At 39.1% G+C, this 20,525-nt stretch overlaps 1 protein-coding gene across 1 annotated transcript in view; it reads left to right on the top strand.

The window, feature by feature from the left end:
* Positions 1–19,801, top strand: part of CPNE4 (copine 4) — a 182,354-nt gene extending 162,553 nt beyond the window's left edge. Inside the window, exons 12-15 of the mRNA XM_085311856.1 lie at positions 6,302–6,353; positions 10,459–10,592; positions 12,791–13,027; positions 19,467–19,801. Of these exons, the coding sequence (XP_085167982.1) occupies positions 6,302–6,353; positions 10,459–10,592; positions 12,791–13,027; positions 19,467–19,598 (555 nt within the window). The 3' untranslated portion in view covers positions 19,599–19,801. The remainder of the gene's footprint in view (positions 1–6,301; positions 6,354–10,458; positions 10,593–12,790; positions 13,028–19,466) is intronic.
* The last annotated feature ends 724 nt before the right edge of the window (positions 19,802–20,525 follow it).

Below are 20,525 nucleotides of genomic sequence, written 5' to 3'. Positions count from 1 at the left end.
TTAGCTCCAAATGAAACACTTAAGCTGTTAGCAGAAAAACAGCAATTTTTGTAGTGACATAAGGAATCTCTGGGAGTGAAGGAAGCTAGACATGATGTATATAACATTCCTTATAATTCTAGAGATCATTCATCTTGTATTCAGCAAYAAGGTCTTTTTCCCCAAGGCCTGACAAATACATAACACTGCTTYTTGATCTAAGTAAACCTCAGAGAGTATTTTCCAGCTGAGTTTACAGCACACCAGACTTGCAGAACATGCAGGTTATTCCACAACAGYGTCTTCTGCTCATCACTTGTTTTTAGAACAAGAASTATTTGAGAAGTCTGATGTGAAGTGAAGAGGTGGCAGATAATATGGATTCAGACACTGCTGCAAAGGGTCATAACGAAAAGAAGGAAAGAGAGCTTAATCACACTGATTCATTAGCAGATAGAACTCAAAGCAGCTGCAAAACCATACAGCTCCACAAAGCCTACCGTTAAAATGAAAAGAATATTAGAGTTGTGTCAGCCCCATGACAGCTGCCTTGTCAATGTCAAGAGTGCTTTCCTAAAGAAGAAATGTAGACCCCAAAGAGGTAAAGAAACAGCTTACAGGTTGTTTTAAAGCAGTTCTTCTTATTTCTGCTTTTTAATGAAAGCTTCATCCACTGTTTTATGTTGGAAAGAGTCACGGGAGAGAACCTCACTGCATTTATAGACACAGTCAAGCACCTTTATGACCCTAACCAGCACTGTCTGGTTTGCTAGACAGGTAAGGTACTTGAAAAATACTGCCATCCTTGTCATCCCTCCCTTTTGGGGAGCTTGAGGGGAAAAATATGTGCAAACCTAGAAATAAGAGCCAGTAAAAGGTTACGTAACAGACCAAGCAAAAAGCTAGAATTTTTTACCTTATCCCTGAGACATGGGTACAGATGTGGAAGTTGAGCAGCATGCTCAAGAGTCAACTACAAAGGAGAAAAAAACGAGCAAGCTTTGCCAAGCAGAAATACGGTCTTAGCCAGACACAAGCTGTCCAGCTCCCCAACTATTTGATTAATGAGTATTCTGAAAATAATAGCTTTTGAGCGATGGCKCTTTAAATTTGTTAGTGTCTTAAGCTTTTACAAAATATGCAAGCACCCCATGGTTAATTTTCAGACTGACAGTTGCTTAATAGTGTTCACTTTATTCATAGATAAGTGCTCAACAATGTGCGTCTCAGCATTTACGCTGGTGTGCCTTCAGTACTCTATTTTTCATGGATTTTTGCAATCTGAATGAGGAAGAACGTTCCTAAACATGGCTGAATTTGTCAGATTATTTGTCAGGTAGTCCCAGTACCATCACCACAGAGGTTTCTGGAAAGCTGGAGTTGTTCGGGGCAGGAAGGTTAATTTAAGTGAGTTTAACAGTCTAGAAAAGAAAAGAAAAATACTACTGATTTTCAGAASAGGTGAAGCATCTAATTTCAGCATTTGTGACATGAGTGAAAAACGTCTRGAGTGAAAGCAGCAAATTGTTTCAAAAGTGGAAGTTATCTTACAGTAAAAAAGGATTTAATAAAATGTAGAGGGCAAAACAGAATACTGTTTTTGATGATACTTAAATAAAAGGCCTTTTGTAGTCCCAAAACATTCCAGCAATTTGCTATAAGGCTGTTTTGTATTTTAATTATTTGTCAGATTCTAAGGTAAGGGGTTTCTTGTGTTTTGAGGTTTCTAAGTATGTCAAGATTTTTCTGTTTTTGAAATCTCAAAAATTGTCTTGAGTTAGGAAATTCTACTCTCCAGTCAGCCTTAATCAGAAAGCTCTTTAGCAGGGGACATGTTATRAAGACAGATTTCATTAGATCCCAGTATGAGGGAATCATTCTTATCTATGTCAAAATCGATGTGAGATTTCTATAAACTGCTAATTATCATCTGAAGATGTAGTTATGGCTCCAGTACGGACTTCATCAAGTTTGATGGCCAATGCCTTTCTGTATGCAGGTGCCTGTCACTGTGTAGGTACAGGCAGTGGAGGTGAGTTACAGAAACAAAAMCAGATTTTTCTATAAACTGCCTCAGCAAAAATATTAGACTGTTTGTTTATTTAGTTGATTTGTCCTCAGAAGTGCTATTGCTGCAGGGGACATCATGATGTATAGTAGAGCTACTTATTTTGCTTGTTAAAATCCTTGAAGAAATTACCTGAGAAATAATGTGTTCCTGGTACAGGAAGTTCCTTGACAGTTGTGTTTGAATAATCCCCCATCCAGGATGGTATCTGCTAAATCATTTASCTGTGGAGGGAAAAGATTAGTAAATAACCAAGTGCAAGTAAAAGTCCTTACTTGGAGGCTTTGAATGGTGTTTTGGGCACCAGCCTAAGTAATGCCAGACTAATGTTATATAATCATCTCTTCGGCACTCCAGAATTTCWCTCTCCATTCCTTTTATGAACTGCTTTTGAGAGACAGGGGTTACCTTTGAGCAAAAGGTAACCTACATATTCAAAACTTAGTCAAGGGTCCTTACCACAATGGAGATTCTGCAATGACATTCCTTACTGCGAGGCAGGCTTCTGTACAGTGTGGTCTCTAACTCTTTGGGAAGCTTTGTGCCATGCATTAGTGTAAAAGGCACTCATTCTGTGTTTGTGTGAGTTAATGTATCTCAAGATTATCTGACTATTAAATTGTTCCATCATACAAGCAACCCTAGTAGACTGTATTATCAAACTGGTGTCTGAACAGCCAAATGTCTTGTTATTTTTCCCCTGAGCATTTCCTGGTCTTTAGCATCCTAGATGTTCACCCTTCTCCCTCATTCTCTTCATTAGCTTATCATTTCGGGGAGTGCATGAGAGCTGTGTCATTCTTTTATCAGAAAGAGGCCATTTAGTATACCAGCTTTTGGTCCTCAGGCATCAGTGTGGTTTGCCTTTCAGCTGGGCAACTCCTGGCATGTTAAATTATAAAGAAASGGGAGATGGGGACTCATTATACTGCACTGGGTTGAAAACAAAAGCATTGAATGTTTGATCCAAGGCTGCTCAGAGTCAAGTGCAGGTTTTGACAAGGCTGGGCTTTACCCAGAGCCCTGGTGGGTAGGAATGCAAGCTCAGTAAAGCCTTCAATACGTCATGTGCCTGAAGTCTCCACTAGTTTGGTCCCTCTTGAATTCTGGCCACCACAGGGGAGACATTGCATGGACAGGATGAAGCACAACTGGTTTTACTTAACTAAACAAGGAACAAGTTCTGAGCCTTTGGAGAAACTCTGCTTTAAATATATCGGCCATTGGCTTGCGTTGGGTGATGAGTTCCTGCCTATCATTGAGCTGCTCAAAGAGCTTCTGTGTTTCACATTATTCTTATATATTGTTTAAAATCCGATACATTGTTCAGAGAGCATAGGAAACAGCCAAATACCTCTATGTTCATTGTGTTTCCTGTCCTGCCTTCAGGATAAATTTTAACACTGTTCTTGGTTAATACAGATGACAACCTATGAAGTTCACTCACTTTAAGAGAATAGCATCAGTTGCTCAGACTATTATTTTTTGGATCATTGTGCACACTTACTAAACTCGGGCTTTCCTTATTGGCCCAGTCTGTCACCTGCATTTTTCTGAAATAATAGCCTGGATGCCACAGCTCTGAACCAGATGAATTGTTTGTATAGTGTGATCCTCAAACAGATGCAGCAACAAAAGCATCCAGCCCACACTTGCATTGTGTAACTGAAATACAGTATTCACAGCTCTGGAAAAGAATTGTGGTATTCCTTTAACTGTAATTTCAAATGCACTAGGAATAAAGAAATAAAATCACTAAAGAGGCATATCTTTGGAAGAATCAGGCAGCAGTAGATATACACGCATCACCATCCTTCTTGCTCTTGAGATGCAGTTAATACAAAATACAGAAAGCCTGAAGGAAGTAGAAAGGCTATCGAACAAAAAGAAAATCATCAGTGAGGGAAAATTCACATAACCATTCTTGACAGCTGCAATTACCTTTGGCCTGCAGCTAGTCATGAGCCTGGCAGATACCAGCTGGACAAAATGTGTCCAGAGACATCCAGAGCAGCCAAACAGAAGTGCTCTGGAGCACCTCTGAAGCACATCTGACAGCCCTGCTCTTCTGTGCCTGCTCAGCAAGGAATGTATGTAGTGACTTTCTGCATTATCTTTCATGGGCAAGTGGGGTAGCCTGAACAGTCCATGTAAAACCATTTGAAAGAGGCAGCTGATGCTTGGTATAGACATACCAGACTTCTGAATGGATCTGAGCTGGCTCCAGACTCTTCAGTGAGTTTTTGCCACCATAGTAGAAGTCCTGCTTTATTTAACCTTTTAATAAATAAAGATAAGCATGACTGTGGTGAGTAAGATGGGCATATGCTGGGGAAATTCTGATTATTCCCCTATTTTTCTATTGGAAAACTTTCTCTGGGTATAATGAGCCAAATTATACCACTTTGCCTTTACAGAATCTTCTCTGTAATCATGTATTTGGTATGCATGGTAGTAAACAAGTGCAGTCCTATGGTGAAATTTTGACTTTCACAGCCAATGCAATTAGGCTTGCCAATGCATTCCTGTAGTTGTTACAGAAGCTTGTCTCTTCTACCTCATTTTATATAATGCACCCTTTAAAAGCCACTTGCAGGACAAATATATCAATGATTATAAAACTTACGATTAGTTCGAGATAGAGACTAGACCTGACACATTTGAGAATGCACTTTGTGGGGAATTAGACTGATKTGAGTTTGATGGATTTAACATCCTATCAAACAGCATAAGAAAGTGTTTACTGTTCCTGTGTATTCCTGTATTCTGCRTGTAGTATCTATTTATAGACTGATCTCAGTGCTGTCTGTGTCCTAGAAATGGAAGTTATCTAAACTATCAAATAAAACAACAGCAAACAAATAAATCTCTTCCTGCAAATAATCCAGGTCCTATTGTACAGGAACAAGTTGCCTTCCATATGTCTACAACTGCTGGCACTTCTGAAGGTCTTACAGAGATCTATAAATTCTCAATAATACTGAATTGTAGTTAGCTTTATAAATACCTGTATGAATCTGGGATGACATACCTGAATTCAATTTCACCTTACGCGTATGTATTATTGCAGCAGATGACTAAATTTTGCCACTGCCTACTTCACTCTCAGCTGTATCTGTTTTTTGCAAACCAAAATATATACATGTATATATACATTGTGCTTTGCAAAACAAAATTTGGGCTTCATTCAAGACAATTAAACAGAAAATTAAGAGACTAGGCTTAAGAACTGAGGGGATTAAAAGGAATCAAGCCTTCTCAGTAATGAGAAAAAAGGAGCAGAAAAAGACGCTGGAAAGAAGTGCAGGTAAGAACAAACCTGAGAACCAGAAAAGAGCTTCTGAAGAAATTTCCAGTTCTGAGAGATTTGTGCTGTGGCTGGAGACCTCTAAGTGATGGACAGACAAAGGAAGCCTGAAAACCAGGACTTACTTACATTGTCTTGCATTATTTATGCATATAGAAATGTTGTACTCTTTTCACAAGCCACTAAAGAAACAACACCCATTTCATTTGAAAATCAGTGACTTCTTTGCATTCAGTCATTTCTCTTAGAAACGGCTCTGTGCTATTCTATCACAGATGGATGTGGTGAGGGAGAGAATAGGATACATACTAAATTTGAGGGGAAAAAAATGAGTCTTAGGTATATTTCCTATTAATTTCCCCCCAACCTATTCTAATTTCTTAACCACTTCAGACTCCGTACATTTCTTACAGCATTATTTCGTAATGGGTTCACATGACTTTCTTGATCTCTTTGGAGAACAAATTATTTCCCCAGTAGTTCCATGGCTGTTCACACATGTGAACGAAAGATTCAAAATGGAGCTGGGCTTGTGCTGTCAACAGTTCTATAATGCTGCAACACAACCTTCTTTAGCTCTCCTGCAGCCTGAGTTTTTGAGCTGAGAAGAGCTTGCATTTAAACCTCTCCTCAGATACAGATCCTCTTCTGTGGCTGGCATTGGTAACTCAGTCCTGACATGGGTTTTGTGGGTGTTCTCATGTACTTGGGTGTTTATGTGCTTTTTTCTTGTTTTTCTTGTTGTTGTTAGCAACTTTGATTCCAGTCTTGTTAGTTCACTTCTGCAGGAGTTCCAGCTCACACTGTATTTCACATTTAATGCCAGAAAATGTGAAAAATCTCTTTTGTTTAATACAGAAAGAATGTAGAGGGCATTTAACTGCAAGTCTCTTCGGAATATTTTTTCTAAACTAAAGTTATTGTCTCTCCTTTCCATTCCTCTGCAGGTCTCTCATGATTTTGCAATCAATTTCAATGAAGACAATCCTGAATGTGCAGGTAACACTAACTTCAGGACAGACTGATTGCTGTAGTTTTTCTGTATGCAAAATGCTGTTGTATTTCTTATAGTATCCCCTGAGTATTGGTAAAAGTGCTTTTTTTTCTGTTTAAGAAAACAGGCAAAAGTTTCAAAACCTGACAGATAGCTTTAGAAACCTTAGAAAGTGCCACACATTTATTTTCTGAAAAACAGACCCCTTTAAAAGTATGTTAAGTTGGCTGTTTAACGCTTGCACTTCCCAAAATTACTAGGCACTTCTGAAAATGAATCCATCTTTTCTAGATTTGTTTCAGGTCTTTAGCTACAGCAGCATCATAGGAGGGTATGATCATAAGGAGGAGCAGCATCACAAGGAGAGTAGGACACGCAAAGTTGGGCTTTGCATACCTGTGATCAAAGACCCTCTCTCCTCTCTTCAGAGCCAGTCCTCTGGCAAGACCTAAAGCTACAGTAGCCTGCTGCAAGTCAGCCCAGCAAGTCAGGGCAGCAGCTGAGGACAGCTGTGATGATAGAAAGAAGCGCATTTTCATTGCAGCAAATGCCAGGATGCCAATAGGAGCCTGTCTTAATACAGCATAAGACATTGATGTGTTCTAGGGATAGTCACTAATTCTCAGTAGTCACAGGATAGATTTGTTTAGCAGATTTGCCGTAAGTCTTCTGTGTGAGAGGTGAGGTTCTCCAGTGACTGATGCTCACTCTATAGAGAGTCTCCTGCCACAATTCACCTCACATGTTGTAAAAGATGAGAACAGGACAACAATCTCTAAATAGTTTACCAAGTAATCGCAAACTAATACTCATATGAGAGTGTTTGTCAGATGATCATTGCTATCTAAATTCCACAGGTTTCCTCTTTATCCTTCTGCTGCCATCCAGACATTGAAAAAGGTGTTTCAAAATGCTTTTAAGGAATTAAAAAAGTTCAAGTTAGATGTATGCATCTAGATGTGTTTGTAAGTTTGTGAGCCAGCTTGGAGCTGAGGTTTTAGTCAAACCAATGGTGTGGGGTTGAGGTGGAAAAGCAGAACAGATCTCTGAATTTTGTCTTGACCAAACAAAGAAATCATGTTTTGAAATGTACTAGTTTGCCTAATTCTGAACACAGACAGGTGGGCATCTACACAGGGCATCATCTGTTTAAAACATCTCAGTTAACAGTGGTCAGCACTTAGGTGATAATATATTTATGCACAATAGTGTTTGAATATAGCTTTGTTTCCCAGTCTAAACAGACTCCTGGAACTTGATGGGATATTTTGGTGCTGTAGGAAATCTAGATTGAATTATTTTTGCCGTAGTCAGGAAAAAACGCTATCAGTCCATATGAAGAAAACATTTTTAGTCCCCTCCTTTCCTCCCTCTTTGAAGTTCAAGGCTAATTCTGTTATTATCCTGACATTGTTGTATAATGATTTATATTGTGGATGATATTTGAAAAGGCTGTCACATCTATGTAGTACCAACATCAGGCTAGAAGCTGGATAGACACTCTGTAAGTAAAGAATTTACTGTCTATACTATGTATGCAAAAGTAGTTAACTATGGAAATGAAAGGACGTAAAAAATCAAGGAGTTGCTTCATGAACTTTGCCTTGGCTTATGTCAATGTTCATATTTGTTACATACTTAAGCTTGATTCATTCTTTGCATAAGACTCAGTTATCTGATAAGTTAACCCATCACATTTGAGGAGTTTTAGGGTTAAGAAGCGATAGAAAGATGGTTGCGACACAACAGAAAGCCAGGGAAGAAATTTGACTTATGACGTTACTTTAGATATTCTTATGAACATCTAAAAGATAACAAAAAGCACTTGCTTTGTCCTAGATTCCTAAAGGATACCTTTTAAAATAATATCCAGTTGGATGAAGGCAAGAAAAGGAGACAGACCAGAAAACATGCTGTTTAATCATCTGTTGCAGCTTGCTTATTACCTGCCTGTCGTGGATGCTTGATTAGTTCCTATAGCCAATTGTTCTGTGATGTGTCTCTGACTTTCCTAGATGTTCTCACTAAATTAGATGGCACAGAGTGCAGTAGCACCAACACAGGCTGTGAAGAGAGGTTGCTTTTGGGGGCAACATGGAAGAGAGAGAAAGTGCACTATTTTTCAACACTATTTTTCCTTGGAATGTTTATCATACTTGTCAAAAAAACATGGGTAAATTGCTGCAGAGCATCTTGGTTTGACCCAAGAAACAGAGTTGAGGTCCAATAAAAAAAGATGTATGTCTGATTCACTTTTGAGGAATGAAATCCCTGTCTCTATGGAAGTAGTGAGCTGTACCTGAGGTCTAAAGTTAAGCCTAAAATTGGCCTAAAGTTAAGCCTAACTTAACCCAGGCTTTGTTTTAATATAGATACAAAATGCATACACACACACACACACACGTATACATGCATGTATGTATATATATATACACACATACATACAGCTATTAAAATGGACTGCAATTGAAAACACTAAGTGTTGAACTGTGAAGATGCACATTGGCTAATTTAAAACAAAAGGGTACAAGAAAAGTAAGTTGCCAAGTAAGCGGCTCATATATCTTAATGGATTAGGCTATATTAGGCTTTTCTTCAATTTATAGTTTATAGTTTAAATTAGTAATAGTTTATAGTTTATATTAGGCTATATTAGGCTTTTTTCCAAGTTGAAAGCAACTCTCTGACACAAACTATGCTAAATCTGTGTGGAATGATGGGAATAAGATTTATCTCACACTATTTAAATGCATAAGACAAAAAGCAATGCATCTCACCATCATCTCAGTGAAGATTTATGAGGCCTTCATGCAAGATCAGTAAGTACATGTAATGAAGTCCTTAGCAGATTTAAAATGGGGAGCTAACAAAGGGCCAATTTCCCAATATGTAATTTAGTCACTGGAATTGCCAACGGAAATTTTGTAACATTAGTCTACATTTTAGCCAATCATAGATATAATTGGAGAGTGTTCTTTTGTCTGTAAGCGCTGCCGTGGAAAAATATGTTCATAACGTTCTATAAAGAGAGAAGACTGTTTTCCAGCCTGTCAATCTAGGAGGTTCAGGTGTGTCTTTGTAAAGTAATTACAGCTCTCTGATTTGTTAGTAATGGGTCTGCATCCATATATGCTGTAAACATAATTGACTAAAAGCTTCTAAGTAAGCTAGTCTCAGTGAAGACTGAGAAAACTCAGTGAAAATTGAGACTGGCTTAGGATCTTACTGAAGTTGTTTTATTCTTCAGCATCCCTTACAAAGCTCTTCAATCTGACATGGTTTTTTCAAGCTTTATACCTCTAATCCTTTAGGTCTGGTAAGTTGGGAGTTCTGCATGTGGAAGCTGATGTGCAGCACTTCCAGAAATCCTTTTTCTCAATGACTGAAAACAGCAATTCCCAGTCTGTGATCTGTCAAGCATATCAACAGAATTCTGTTCTTCGTGGTCTGGCTATATATCATGAAAAAAAAAAAAAGAAAAAAAACCCCACAAAAACTAGTTCTCCATCAAAACTTCTGGACTAAACTTTTTTTTGTTTTGTTTTTGTAGACTGCAAAGCATGGTCAAATTCAGCCATTAATCAATTATGTAAAATCACTGTGAAATACTATTTTTTTTAGCACACTGGGGAGTCAGGTATTTGAATTCCTTAACAGCTCCAAATTGTATATGCAAAAGATGAATTTGTTCTTAATTACCATGGTAAACAGAAATAAATATTTATCTGAAGAGAAGGAGAGAAACATGTCGAAGGGTTTCTAATTTGTATTTGCTCTTTTAGCATGAATGGTGATCAGCAAGGGATCACTTACACCTTGAACTGAGAAGGATGAAGCCTATTACACTGCAAGCTGATACCTGGAAAATACACATTAAAATCTGCAGGGAAGGAGAAGCATGTCATAATGAATTCTATATTGCAAGCTAGGTTCAAGGCAGCTGGAGACAGCTTCTCTGAAACTACCTGAAGTTGTTAGTCGTTGCTAATTAAGTGACATTTTGTATTTATTCATTAAGGACTTGCCTTTTATTTACACTTAAAAAAAGCAGAATATTGCTGATGTGCTCCACACTTACTTGCCTCTTATTTGTGTGGCTTTTCCTGCCAGGAATCCAAGGGGTTGTGGAGGCTTATCAGAGCTGCCTTCCAAAGCTGCAGCTGTATGGGCCAACAAACATTGCTCCCATCATCCAGAAGGTGGCAAAATCAGCATCGGAGGAGACAAACACCAAGGAAGCCTCGGTATGAGCACTGTGCTGTGCTTGGTATTTTCTTGCTGTATGATGGATCTCTTCTAGACAATCACAACAGTGCTTTKTAAAGTATGCAAATCATGTCTTAGCAGTTTTCATTAACTGCCTTCACAGAGGGCATCTTCAGTCTCTGTCAGCTAGAGCAGGATATCTAACCTTCATGCCATTTACAACTTTAAACTCTTCTCCCTCTGTTCTGTTTCCTGTTTTTAGACCTTATTGCTGTGAAATGCCCAGTTTTTCACCGAGAAAACATAAATAGCAGCACTGAGGTACAACAATGTAGGGGTAAGCCCTAAAAATGTTGATCAGACCAGGAGATGAGTTTGAATGTTTCCCTCCACAATCTGCCCATTTTCGAATATCTTGCAGAGGCTGTACTAAAACTCTTTGTGTTCGCCTAGGGTTTTTCTCCAGCTCTTCCTTTGAAAACTGTAGTGATACTGTTGTCAATTTGCTCTTACTGACATGCAATAAGTACTACATGCCTTTTAGAAGTCAAGAAACAAGTCTGTAAGCCTACATCTGACACAAAACCTACAACAGCTTTTTGGAGCTAAAAAACTTAAGCATAGGTGATGTTTTTAATGTATGCTATTGAAATGCCTTAAGCTTATTCTTCTTCTGCCTTCCAGACAGAATGAGAGAAAGGGAGAATGAGAGAAAGTATGTAAGCCGTTGAGCTCGAAACTTCTATAAATAATAGCCATGATGTGTGAGTCAAGGGTGTAAGAAATCTTTGCATACCTCAGCAGGAAAAATGACTATGTATAGGAATAGAATAGAGCTTTAAACTGGCATGCAACTCATCACCAGGGCTGGAGCTTTCCCTAAGCTTTCTTCATGTGGTGAGCTATATTTTAAGTCTATGGCAGCAGTTCCCAAGCTTTTCTGTTCAGAACTTTGGGTTTGTGATTGTCACATCAGTGCTATTTCCAGGACTTTGAATAGTATGTAGGGTCCCAGTCCCAGAATGGGGAATTGCTCTTTTGAATCTCCATACTCACCTAATCTTAAGGTGCCTCACTCTGTTCCCCGTACTGTCACTGAACTAATATGTCACATTGAGTAAGCTACTTCATCCTCCTTAACCTAAACTTCCCACTCTGTATTTGAAAAATAATTTATAGCACTGTCTTGCCTTTTTTGTGTTTCTGATGACAAGAGGCAATGAATAAACCCYGTGTGAGTTGCTATAGCTGAATATACATAGACTAATGTTTTGTGTGTTAGTATTGCTTATATGCAGTGACCAAATTCTATGACTTGTTSATTGTTTTATTTACCTACATTTGTTAAATGACTGTAGCTGCCCAACAATTCGTAAAGGAGCCAAGCAAGGGTTGCTCTTCCCTATTACCAAGTGAAGATGTCACAGCCCATTTGATCCCAGTCCAGTGGACCTTGGTGTTTTGGGAATGAAATGACAAGCACACAAAATTGCTTGTTCTYCTTTAGAGAATGAGAAAACCTCTTTTCAGGGTTCTGTATGAAGAGTCTGAATATGGATATAGTCTCCCTCATGTGCACATACACATGCCCTTCATCTCCTTAGAGACCCCATTACTCTGCAGAGTGCARTAGACCTACACTGGTGTCGTGCTTCTCCCACAGACACCAGTGGGTTAACTTTGAGTTTTCAGAGGGCTGCACCAATGCCACTTGCCTGTTAGCAAGGCTCCTCTGCAAAGTGCTGTCATAACCTCCCTGACAGTTCTCCTACAGGCTTGAAATGCTTCAATACCCCATTCCTCTCTGCCTCCCACTGGTTCCTAAGGAAAAAAAAATGTAATCAGAAACTGTCAGCAGAAGTGATTGTGTAGCAGATGGAAAATAGAGCAAGTGAGMAGCTCAGGACTGTTCCAGGCTTCCCAGCCAAAGTCCTAACTCTCYCTTTCCGAGCAGCTAGGAACCTCCTTCTCTGTACTATGCATTCCTTGGCTCTCTCAGCTCCTGGAAATGGCCTGAACTAGCGCTAAACTCAACAGAGGATAAATTAGTAGCTTAGGATGTTTGCCTGCAAAATGCACTTAACGTTTTAGCCACTATAAAGGCTTTCTTCTATTTTAAAAAGTCCATGGGTGACAATTACCAGAAGCACTTTATACTAAAAAAAACAAGCAGCTTTGAAAGATTAACTAATGACATGAATTACGTGTTTTTTCATTTCTTGTCCAACAACTTCAGCAATATTTCATCCTGCTGATTCTGACGGATGGCGTCATCACAGACATGGCTGACACCAGAGAGGCCATTGTCCATGCTTCTCACCTCCCCATGTCGGTCATCATTGTCGGGGTGGGGAACGCYGATTTTAGTGACATGCAGATGTTGGATGGTGATGATGGGATCCTGAGGTCTCCCAAAGGCGAGCCTGTGCTTCGAGACATCGTCCAGTTTGTGCCATTTAGGAACTTCAAGCATGTAAGCTGACTTTTCCACCAATTCCACAGAGGGCAGGATGGTCCCTCAGGCTGGGCTTAACTTTGGATAGGAATAAATATTGAATAAGCCTATGGCATTATTGTCTCAGAAAGGGGGAAAAAACAAATAAAGAATGAAATGTGCTCCATTATTGAGTTGGGGAGGGTGGGAAAGCAAGAGATGGAGCAAAATCCTTGTACTAATTGTGGTGCCAGTTCTTACCTCATAATACGAGTGCTGTATTGCTCTACTTTCTACTTTATTTTGGTTTTCCTCCCTGACTTAGCTTTCCTAGTCTTTCTTTCCATTCTCTTTGCATCTCTTCTATATTAGGGCCATTGYATTCTGCCCTCCATTCCCACATGTGCACCAGTGCTTCCTTTTCCAGAGAGAGCTGAAATTGCTGTGAATTTGCATTCACGGTGTTCCCTGCGAAACTGTTTCATATTGAAATTCAGCCCCATAAGTCCTCACAGGCAGAGCTACCCACCTAGAGCATCCTGATTGCCTCCAAACCCTGTCCCAAACTCTGTACAGGAACACATCCAAGAAAGTGGTGTTAGTAAAATCTTGACTATGCCTTCAACCAGCATTTGCTGCCTGAGCCCAGCATGGTGTAGGAGATGCTCTGGAAAAGAGGAAGCGACAGACCCAGTATTAACTCACCTGCCAAAGTTGAAATAATCCCTTGGCCGTGTACACTTTCTTCSTCAGTCACCGCCTCCCCATTGCAGCATATATCCTCAGGGACTTTCTCAGCAGCTGGGTGCAGACAGTATTAACCCACCAGAGGAGCTTTCCCCTGCACAAACAGGTTTTCCAGGGCCCTTTTCCTCCACAGRGAGGCACAGAATTACAGTTGTGTTCCTCTCTGGTGCTGATCACTTCCCTTTCCCTCCATTTTTCTCTCTTCCTCTTCTCACCTTCCCCTCATTCCTTCTGTTATGTTTAAATAGTTCTGCCTACCATTTTTTACTCATCATGGTGTCCAAGAAGGATTTTTTCAGTATTTGATTTGAAAAGTTCTTTACCCCACAGTGTTTCTGACTCTCATTCTCCTCTTGAGTTTACCCTTTCCAAACTGCTCTTGTGCTTTAGTGATCCTTAGTGCTTGATTTRTCCCATGAAATTTTTCAACTCTGAGTTGGTTTGTGGCCTCCAAATGGGTTTGCAGGCCTTACATTTCTTTAGTTTTTCTGTGTTTTCTTGTTACCACATGAGATTTTTTTCTACTTTTGAGTCTTCCAAAATACTTYCTACTCAAGAGTTGTTCTCTTTCTCTCTTSAAAATACAATTTTGCCATATTTGTCTTAGAGCTAGACACCCTTCTTTCTTTTACAAACTCTTCTGAGGAATAAGAGAAATACCYGTGTTCCTCTTTTCTCCCTACCTTTATGTAAAGGATGGATCCTCCGATGATGTAAAGTGCACCTTGTGCCATTAGTTCAGTGGACCAATGTCAAATGGCTGCAGAACTGCCCCTGAACWGTAGATATATACATTTATACATCAATGATGCCACTCAGTGAGCTATTAAGTATCTGCTGTAAAAAAGTATGAKCATGACCTGCTCATAGCTTGCAGTTCTCCTTCAACAGATAATCACAGTGTGTAGTGCTGCACTGTAGTCTATTGTAAAAGTGTTGAGAGGCAGGTTATTTATGGGATGGTGCTAGACCTACTTTCAATTAGTTGAAAATATGTTTCTGCAAGGAACTGTGAAAGCCAGCTGCATTTGTTATTTTTAGTTTCACTTTGTGACTTTATAACAAAGTTGAAATCATCCTTGATTGAAAAGATTAAGGCTGACAGTTGCAGTTCTGCCTGGGTGCTGAATATACTGTGCCTCTAGTGTTAACTTGTGAGTGATTCTAAGTGTGATTTTAATTGCTAGTATTGGTCAAATGACAAGTAGGTATTATTTTTAGCTGTTTTAGATTAACTTCCCCAGTACTAGGAAAGGATAGCAATCTTACAAAGTTAGTGCTTTTGTTAAATAGAGAGATTTTTTTTCCTCTTTCTCTCGRTAGCAGAGATAATATAGGTATGGGGATGCATAATGTATTTGCAATGTCACAACAGCCTATATATCTTATACAGCTTGATATGTAGTCTGTTTATTGAGATCTTTCAGCATTTCAACAAATGCCAGTGTAATGGGTGAATGCCCATAACAGCCGCTATTCCTGGTTGAATTTCTTTACTGTGTAAGTATCCCACATAATATCTTCCTGAGCAAACTGACATTCACAGCTAACTTGCTTATTTATCCTCAGCACAAATAAAAGGCTATGCCTTTTGGGTCAGCTACTGAAATAATTTTTTGGTAGAAATGAGTGTAATGYTTTGATTCCAAATTTTCTTTCCCCACATAAAAATGCAGATTTAACACAAATTTAGGGAAATTTTTTGTCAGATTGGTTCTGGTCATGCAAGAGAATTATCAAAAATCAGAATATTACATTTGACAGTTTTAATTAAGGATATATTTATTTTAAAACCAAATCCCATTTGTCAATGCAGAGTGTGTTCAATTTTGTTACTTAGGATGTTGAAGTATTAAGTAGAAAACAATTTTGAAAGATTTCAATAGAAAGATTAAATATCAAGTGGTGTAGGGTTTATGGACTTTTCTGTTAAATAAATAAAGAAAGAAATATTTATGCCTAAATCTGTATTACTTCTATTACTGACAGAAAGAGGGAAGAAAATACTATTGGGATGTGACTAATTTTTTATTATTTTGCTGGAACAGAACAGCAAAATTCATCTGGAGTCAACACAAATAATTTTTTCATTACTTCAATTCTCAGGTCAGTCTGCAAATCAAAATCTCATATCTATGCAAAGAGACWGAAAATAGTATTTCCAAAAGCTGTCCCTTTAAGTTGGTGAGTTTGACTGTACAGAAGGTTCTGATCCAGCAAGGCACTCCTATAGGCACTTAACTCATTTCACTTAGTTACAGTTACACCTAAAACTTCATATCCACTTAAGCTGGCTTAAGACCGAAGATAGAAAAGAAAGCTTTATCATAAGGGTTTAATCTTCTACATGATATAGTATATCAGGAGTACTTCAGAAAAGCATCTTGCCTTATTGACTATCCCTCTTTAAGGAATATCTTTGATGCTGTAAAAAAAATAATTGTAGTGATTCTTAGCAAATTCTGTAGTTGCAGAGGTTTGATAAAACCAGGTTAAYCACTTGTTTAAAAATTGTCCCATATTATATTGGGTGACGTGAGCAACTCACTACAGAGGAACAAAAAAACGAGAGGGAAAATGTTTTCTATAAACTCAAGTGAACTTCTGCTCTCTGTAATTATCACTGTCCCAGCAATGTGAGTGTCCTTCACCCAAAACTGTAGAGCAATGATGCTCACAGTCACTGAAATGCAAATGAGGAAAATCACCTGTCTCAATCCATTTTTATAATATCCTGATATTCTAAGAATTGAATTTTTCTGCTGTTAGAATGCACAAATCTGATGATGTAAGTGGATTGTATTCCTCTCTGCAATGTGTTTAATCACAAAACCTAAAAACTGTGACTTAACGCATATCACAAATGAGTGTGGAAAGCATAGCTCTTACCACTGCAAGGAGTGATGTTTTGCACTATGCATTGTAATTAAAGATTAAGCATTGTGAGGCTATGGAAGTGAATCAACAGTCATTTATAACAGATACCAATTATCATCAAAGGGGATTATTTTCCTGCTGCCAGCTGATCTTATTGTTGTGTATTAGCTATCAGCTGAGAACTATTAATCTTGAGGTGTTTATTCCTAGGATGCTCTTCAAGCATAGCATTTAAATGCTGGAAAAATGTTAGAGTAAAACATTAATGTGTCATCTAGGTTAAAAAACCCAATGAAAGGTAACTTTTACACAGCAGCATTGGCCTGTGACAGTTTTATAGCTCAGAAGTTATTGGTTCTGATTCTCGTTTACAGAAAAGCTGATTTGCACTGCTTGGCCTAGAAGTGGGAGTGCTTTGCCATCACAAAGATACACACAGTAACAGGTAGTCTGGGCTATTGGACAGGAAATCACCCCAGTTTGGGGATTTACCCTACTACCAAAAGCTCTAGGACCAACACACATCACAGCCATGATGAAACTCTGTAAAGCAACGGTCATCTGTGTTCACACTTAAGCACTAAGCCAAGCCAGCTACCCTGGAGCAACCGAAGGTGGGACCACACTTGGCCAGCTTCACCTCTCGGCATAGTGATGTGTCAGCTTAAGCCTCAGGGAAGGGCTTTTTATTTCACATGCATGCTGGGCTAGGAGTGCATATCTGGGCACTACTGTGGCTCATTTGACCACTTTGGTGGTCTGAGGGACTGACCCTTCACTTGGGAGGAAGGGATGCGACATTGGGACAGACAGCAGGAAGATCATACAGAGAGATCAGTGTTGGCCCAGTTTTCAGACATGTGGACTACACATGTGATCCAGAGAAGCTGATGGCAAGTGCCACTGTGCAGCATCTTTTAAASTAAGGTAGTGTGTGGTGGTGACTCAGGATTCTTCCTCTGCTGCCTGTTTTTATCCTATATGTAGGGCTATATTTCTGGTAGGATGACAGACAAGCAGGTTAAGGGTATATGCAGCTTTGGCACATTGAGGGGAGCTAAAAAAAACAGTAATTCTCACTAGTGACATAGAAATTAGCTGTTTGCCTGACTCCCAGTGGATGTTTTCTGATTATTTCAATAAGAGGCTTAGGTGAGAGCAGAGCACCTGTGGAAAGCCCATAAATTTTATTTTGAAGGATTAAAATAAATGGGTCCTGTTACTGTGTAACACCTGGGAAAAATTGCTGTTCTGTCATGCGAAGTATGGGTTCTGCCTTGTCGGTTTGTTTATGCAGAAATGTTCCAGACTTTTGCCTGCACAAACATTTTGGTATAAATGTCTCAGTAAGGAAACACTGGCTCCTTCCAGTCCTTACTAATCRTACACTTCACTCAATACCATTGGTGGAATAAGTTTTGTTTCTACTTTTACTAGCAATGTTTTTGTATTTATAATATAATATTTGGTGCTGGAATTTATAATACCCCTTTCTCCGTTCTGCATTCCTGGATTAGTGTGCCTATGAATAGCAGTGAGTTAACTGTGAACGTCTTATGTAAGCCTAATTGTGAGACTCRGAAAGTATAAGAATTGAGCCCTATGACAGACAGTTGTGCAAAAAATCAGTCAGTCCAGCTACTTTGTGATAAGATGGTTTTGAACTTGGGGTGAAAATATCAGAGTCAATGAAGAGGGGAGTGTTCATTAATGTGGGAAGAAGTACTTGTGTGCAGGAACACGACCAAACCACAGGCTGAGGAGTTACTGTGCATCAGTTGAGCTGCATGTCTGACCCATGTGTACTCTAATTGGAGATAAATGTTAATTTAAACCTCTAATACTGAAGTGTAAGTATTTGCATTTTTACTGCATTTCTGTGGTGGGCTCAAAGGGGAACATGGTCAGGTATGCTGGCTCAAGGGGGATTGGAAACAGCTTTACCAAAATGCTTAGAAACAGCCAAATCCAAAATATGGGGCAGCAGAGCATGGAAGAACAGAAGTCCAGTTCTGTCACTGCTGAGTACAGGGGCTGGAGAGCAACCTTGCCACATGTGCAGGTAATAGTTGCCCACAACACATCCACAGACACCCACTGTTTAAAATGAAGCATCATCAGGGCATGAGGCAGCAACTGTATATTGTCAGTGGAGGACACAGATTCTCATTGCACTAGGGGGTAGCTCTTCTCCCTGTCTGGGGCTAAAGCCCTTGGCCATCTCTATATTTAAGGGATGGCAGTTCTCACAGAGAGCTGCCACTGGTTGACACCCACCATTTATATTCTGCAGGAAGGTCTTCAGAGCCTAGGAACAAAGCCTTCTGGTGAACATGGTTTAATTCCAATGAAAACAAAAGTATTTTCATTTGAATTAAAACTTTCCCAGCCATTAGAACACCATGACAGAGCCTCAAGACAGAGATCAGAAAGGTGATGAAGATCTCCCTTTTACTGAGATCTGTACTCATGTTCAACTTAAACTCTGCAGGCTTCCTCGTTGAGTACTGATGTATGGAGTCGTTGCAGCCCTTTTCATTGCAGTATGGTGCTCTGCCAGACTGCAGTCAAGTTTGGGGCAACAGCTGCCTCAGCTCTGAACAGTCCAGATGGACCTGGAACCCATGCAGAGCACTCCTGGCTTTAGCTTAGTTTTGGGCAGCTACAGGTTCGAGCCCAAACTGACTTGCAAAATGAAGTTCCAGCAATATTGCCACTCACTTTGAGTTTCTGTGTTCTCCATTTCTATACCATRATTCCTACCTTGATCTTATGGCACCAATGATTGTAAAACCCATTGGCACTTCTAGCACAGTGTCAGGTTAACATTTGTGTTTTCTACCATTTCCTGCAGGCATCCCCAGCTGCTCTAGCAAAAAGTGTTTTGGCTGAAGTTCCAAACCAAGTCGTGGACTATTACAATGGCAAAGGGATAAAACCAAAATGTATGTCAGAGTACGAGTCTTCCAGGACACTAGCTCCATGAACCTGCCCACACTCTTTTACAAAATTAAAGAAAAAAAAAAGCTACTGTCTACAACTACTGTACTTTAAAAAATGAAACAAACAAAAAATTAGCACGTTTTGGTGATTTTTAACTAAAATAACCATTTTTTTTGCATGTGTAGCCTAAAGGCTTAAATCTGTTAAGCGGTTGTATTGTTGAAAACTTTTTATGAGGAAAAAACATCCAGAAAAAAAGTGAACTCTTTACATTACAGCATGTCGCCTTGAAATAAAAAGTTATCTGTATCTGTTTTTTATACAGGTTTGTTGAAATTTTGCTAAATTTCTTATCTTTACACTGTAAAGCATTTTGAAATATTTATTGAGAGTCGATAGCCAAAATGTCTTTGGTTTAATCTGCTATGAACTGAGAGATTTTTCAAAATGGCAGATGCATGAACTGTATTTTGCATGTTTAAAATAAAAACAACAGTTTTGCAGTTGTTGTCTTTATTTCTCTCTCTGCCACAAAACTGCCTGCTCTTAACCTCCATAATCCAACAAAAAGGCAATAAAGTGTTCCAAGAGAAAAGCATGAACATTTCTAATGTTAGCAACTTATAACGTTGGTACCCACATTATAAACATGCCCACTTAGTCTGAGGCCTGACTAGCAACTTTTCAGAACCCTCTAACATCCAATTATGATGAAGGGTTTAGACTGCAGCTGTGAACAGATCTGGCTTGGAGGGCATGGTCCATCAGGATTGTATGTCTTAAATATGCCTACTTAATCCAGGTGAACTGACAGACTTTCTAATGGGTTGCCTTTTGGCTACTCAGATTTCTAGTATGTTGGGGATTTTTTATTTTGTTTCATTTGTATCTTTTTTAATCTCACATACAATATCCAACTGTGTGTGACACGTTTTCTGAAAGAAATTTTCGTGGCCTGATTTTATGACAA

Source organism: Rhea americana, unplaced genomic scaffold (assembly GCF_003343005.1).
Source record: "Rhea americana isolate MKP2758 unplaced genomic scaffold, rheAme1 scaffold_35, whole genome shotgun sequence".
NCBI classification, from domain to species: Eukaryota; Metazoa; Chordata; class Aves; order Rheiformes; family Rheidae; genus Rhea; species Rhea americana.
The sequence above is the reverse complement of the archived record's forward strand: the minus strand, read 5'-3'. Positions and strand labels throughout refer to the sequence as shown.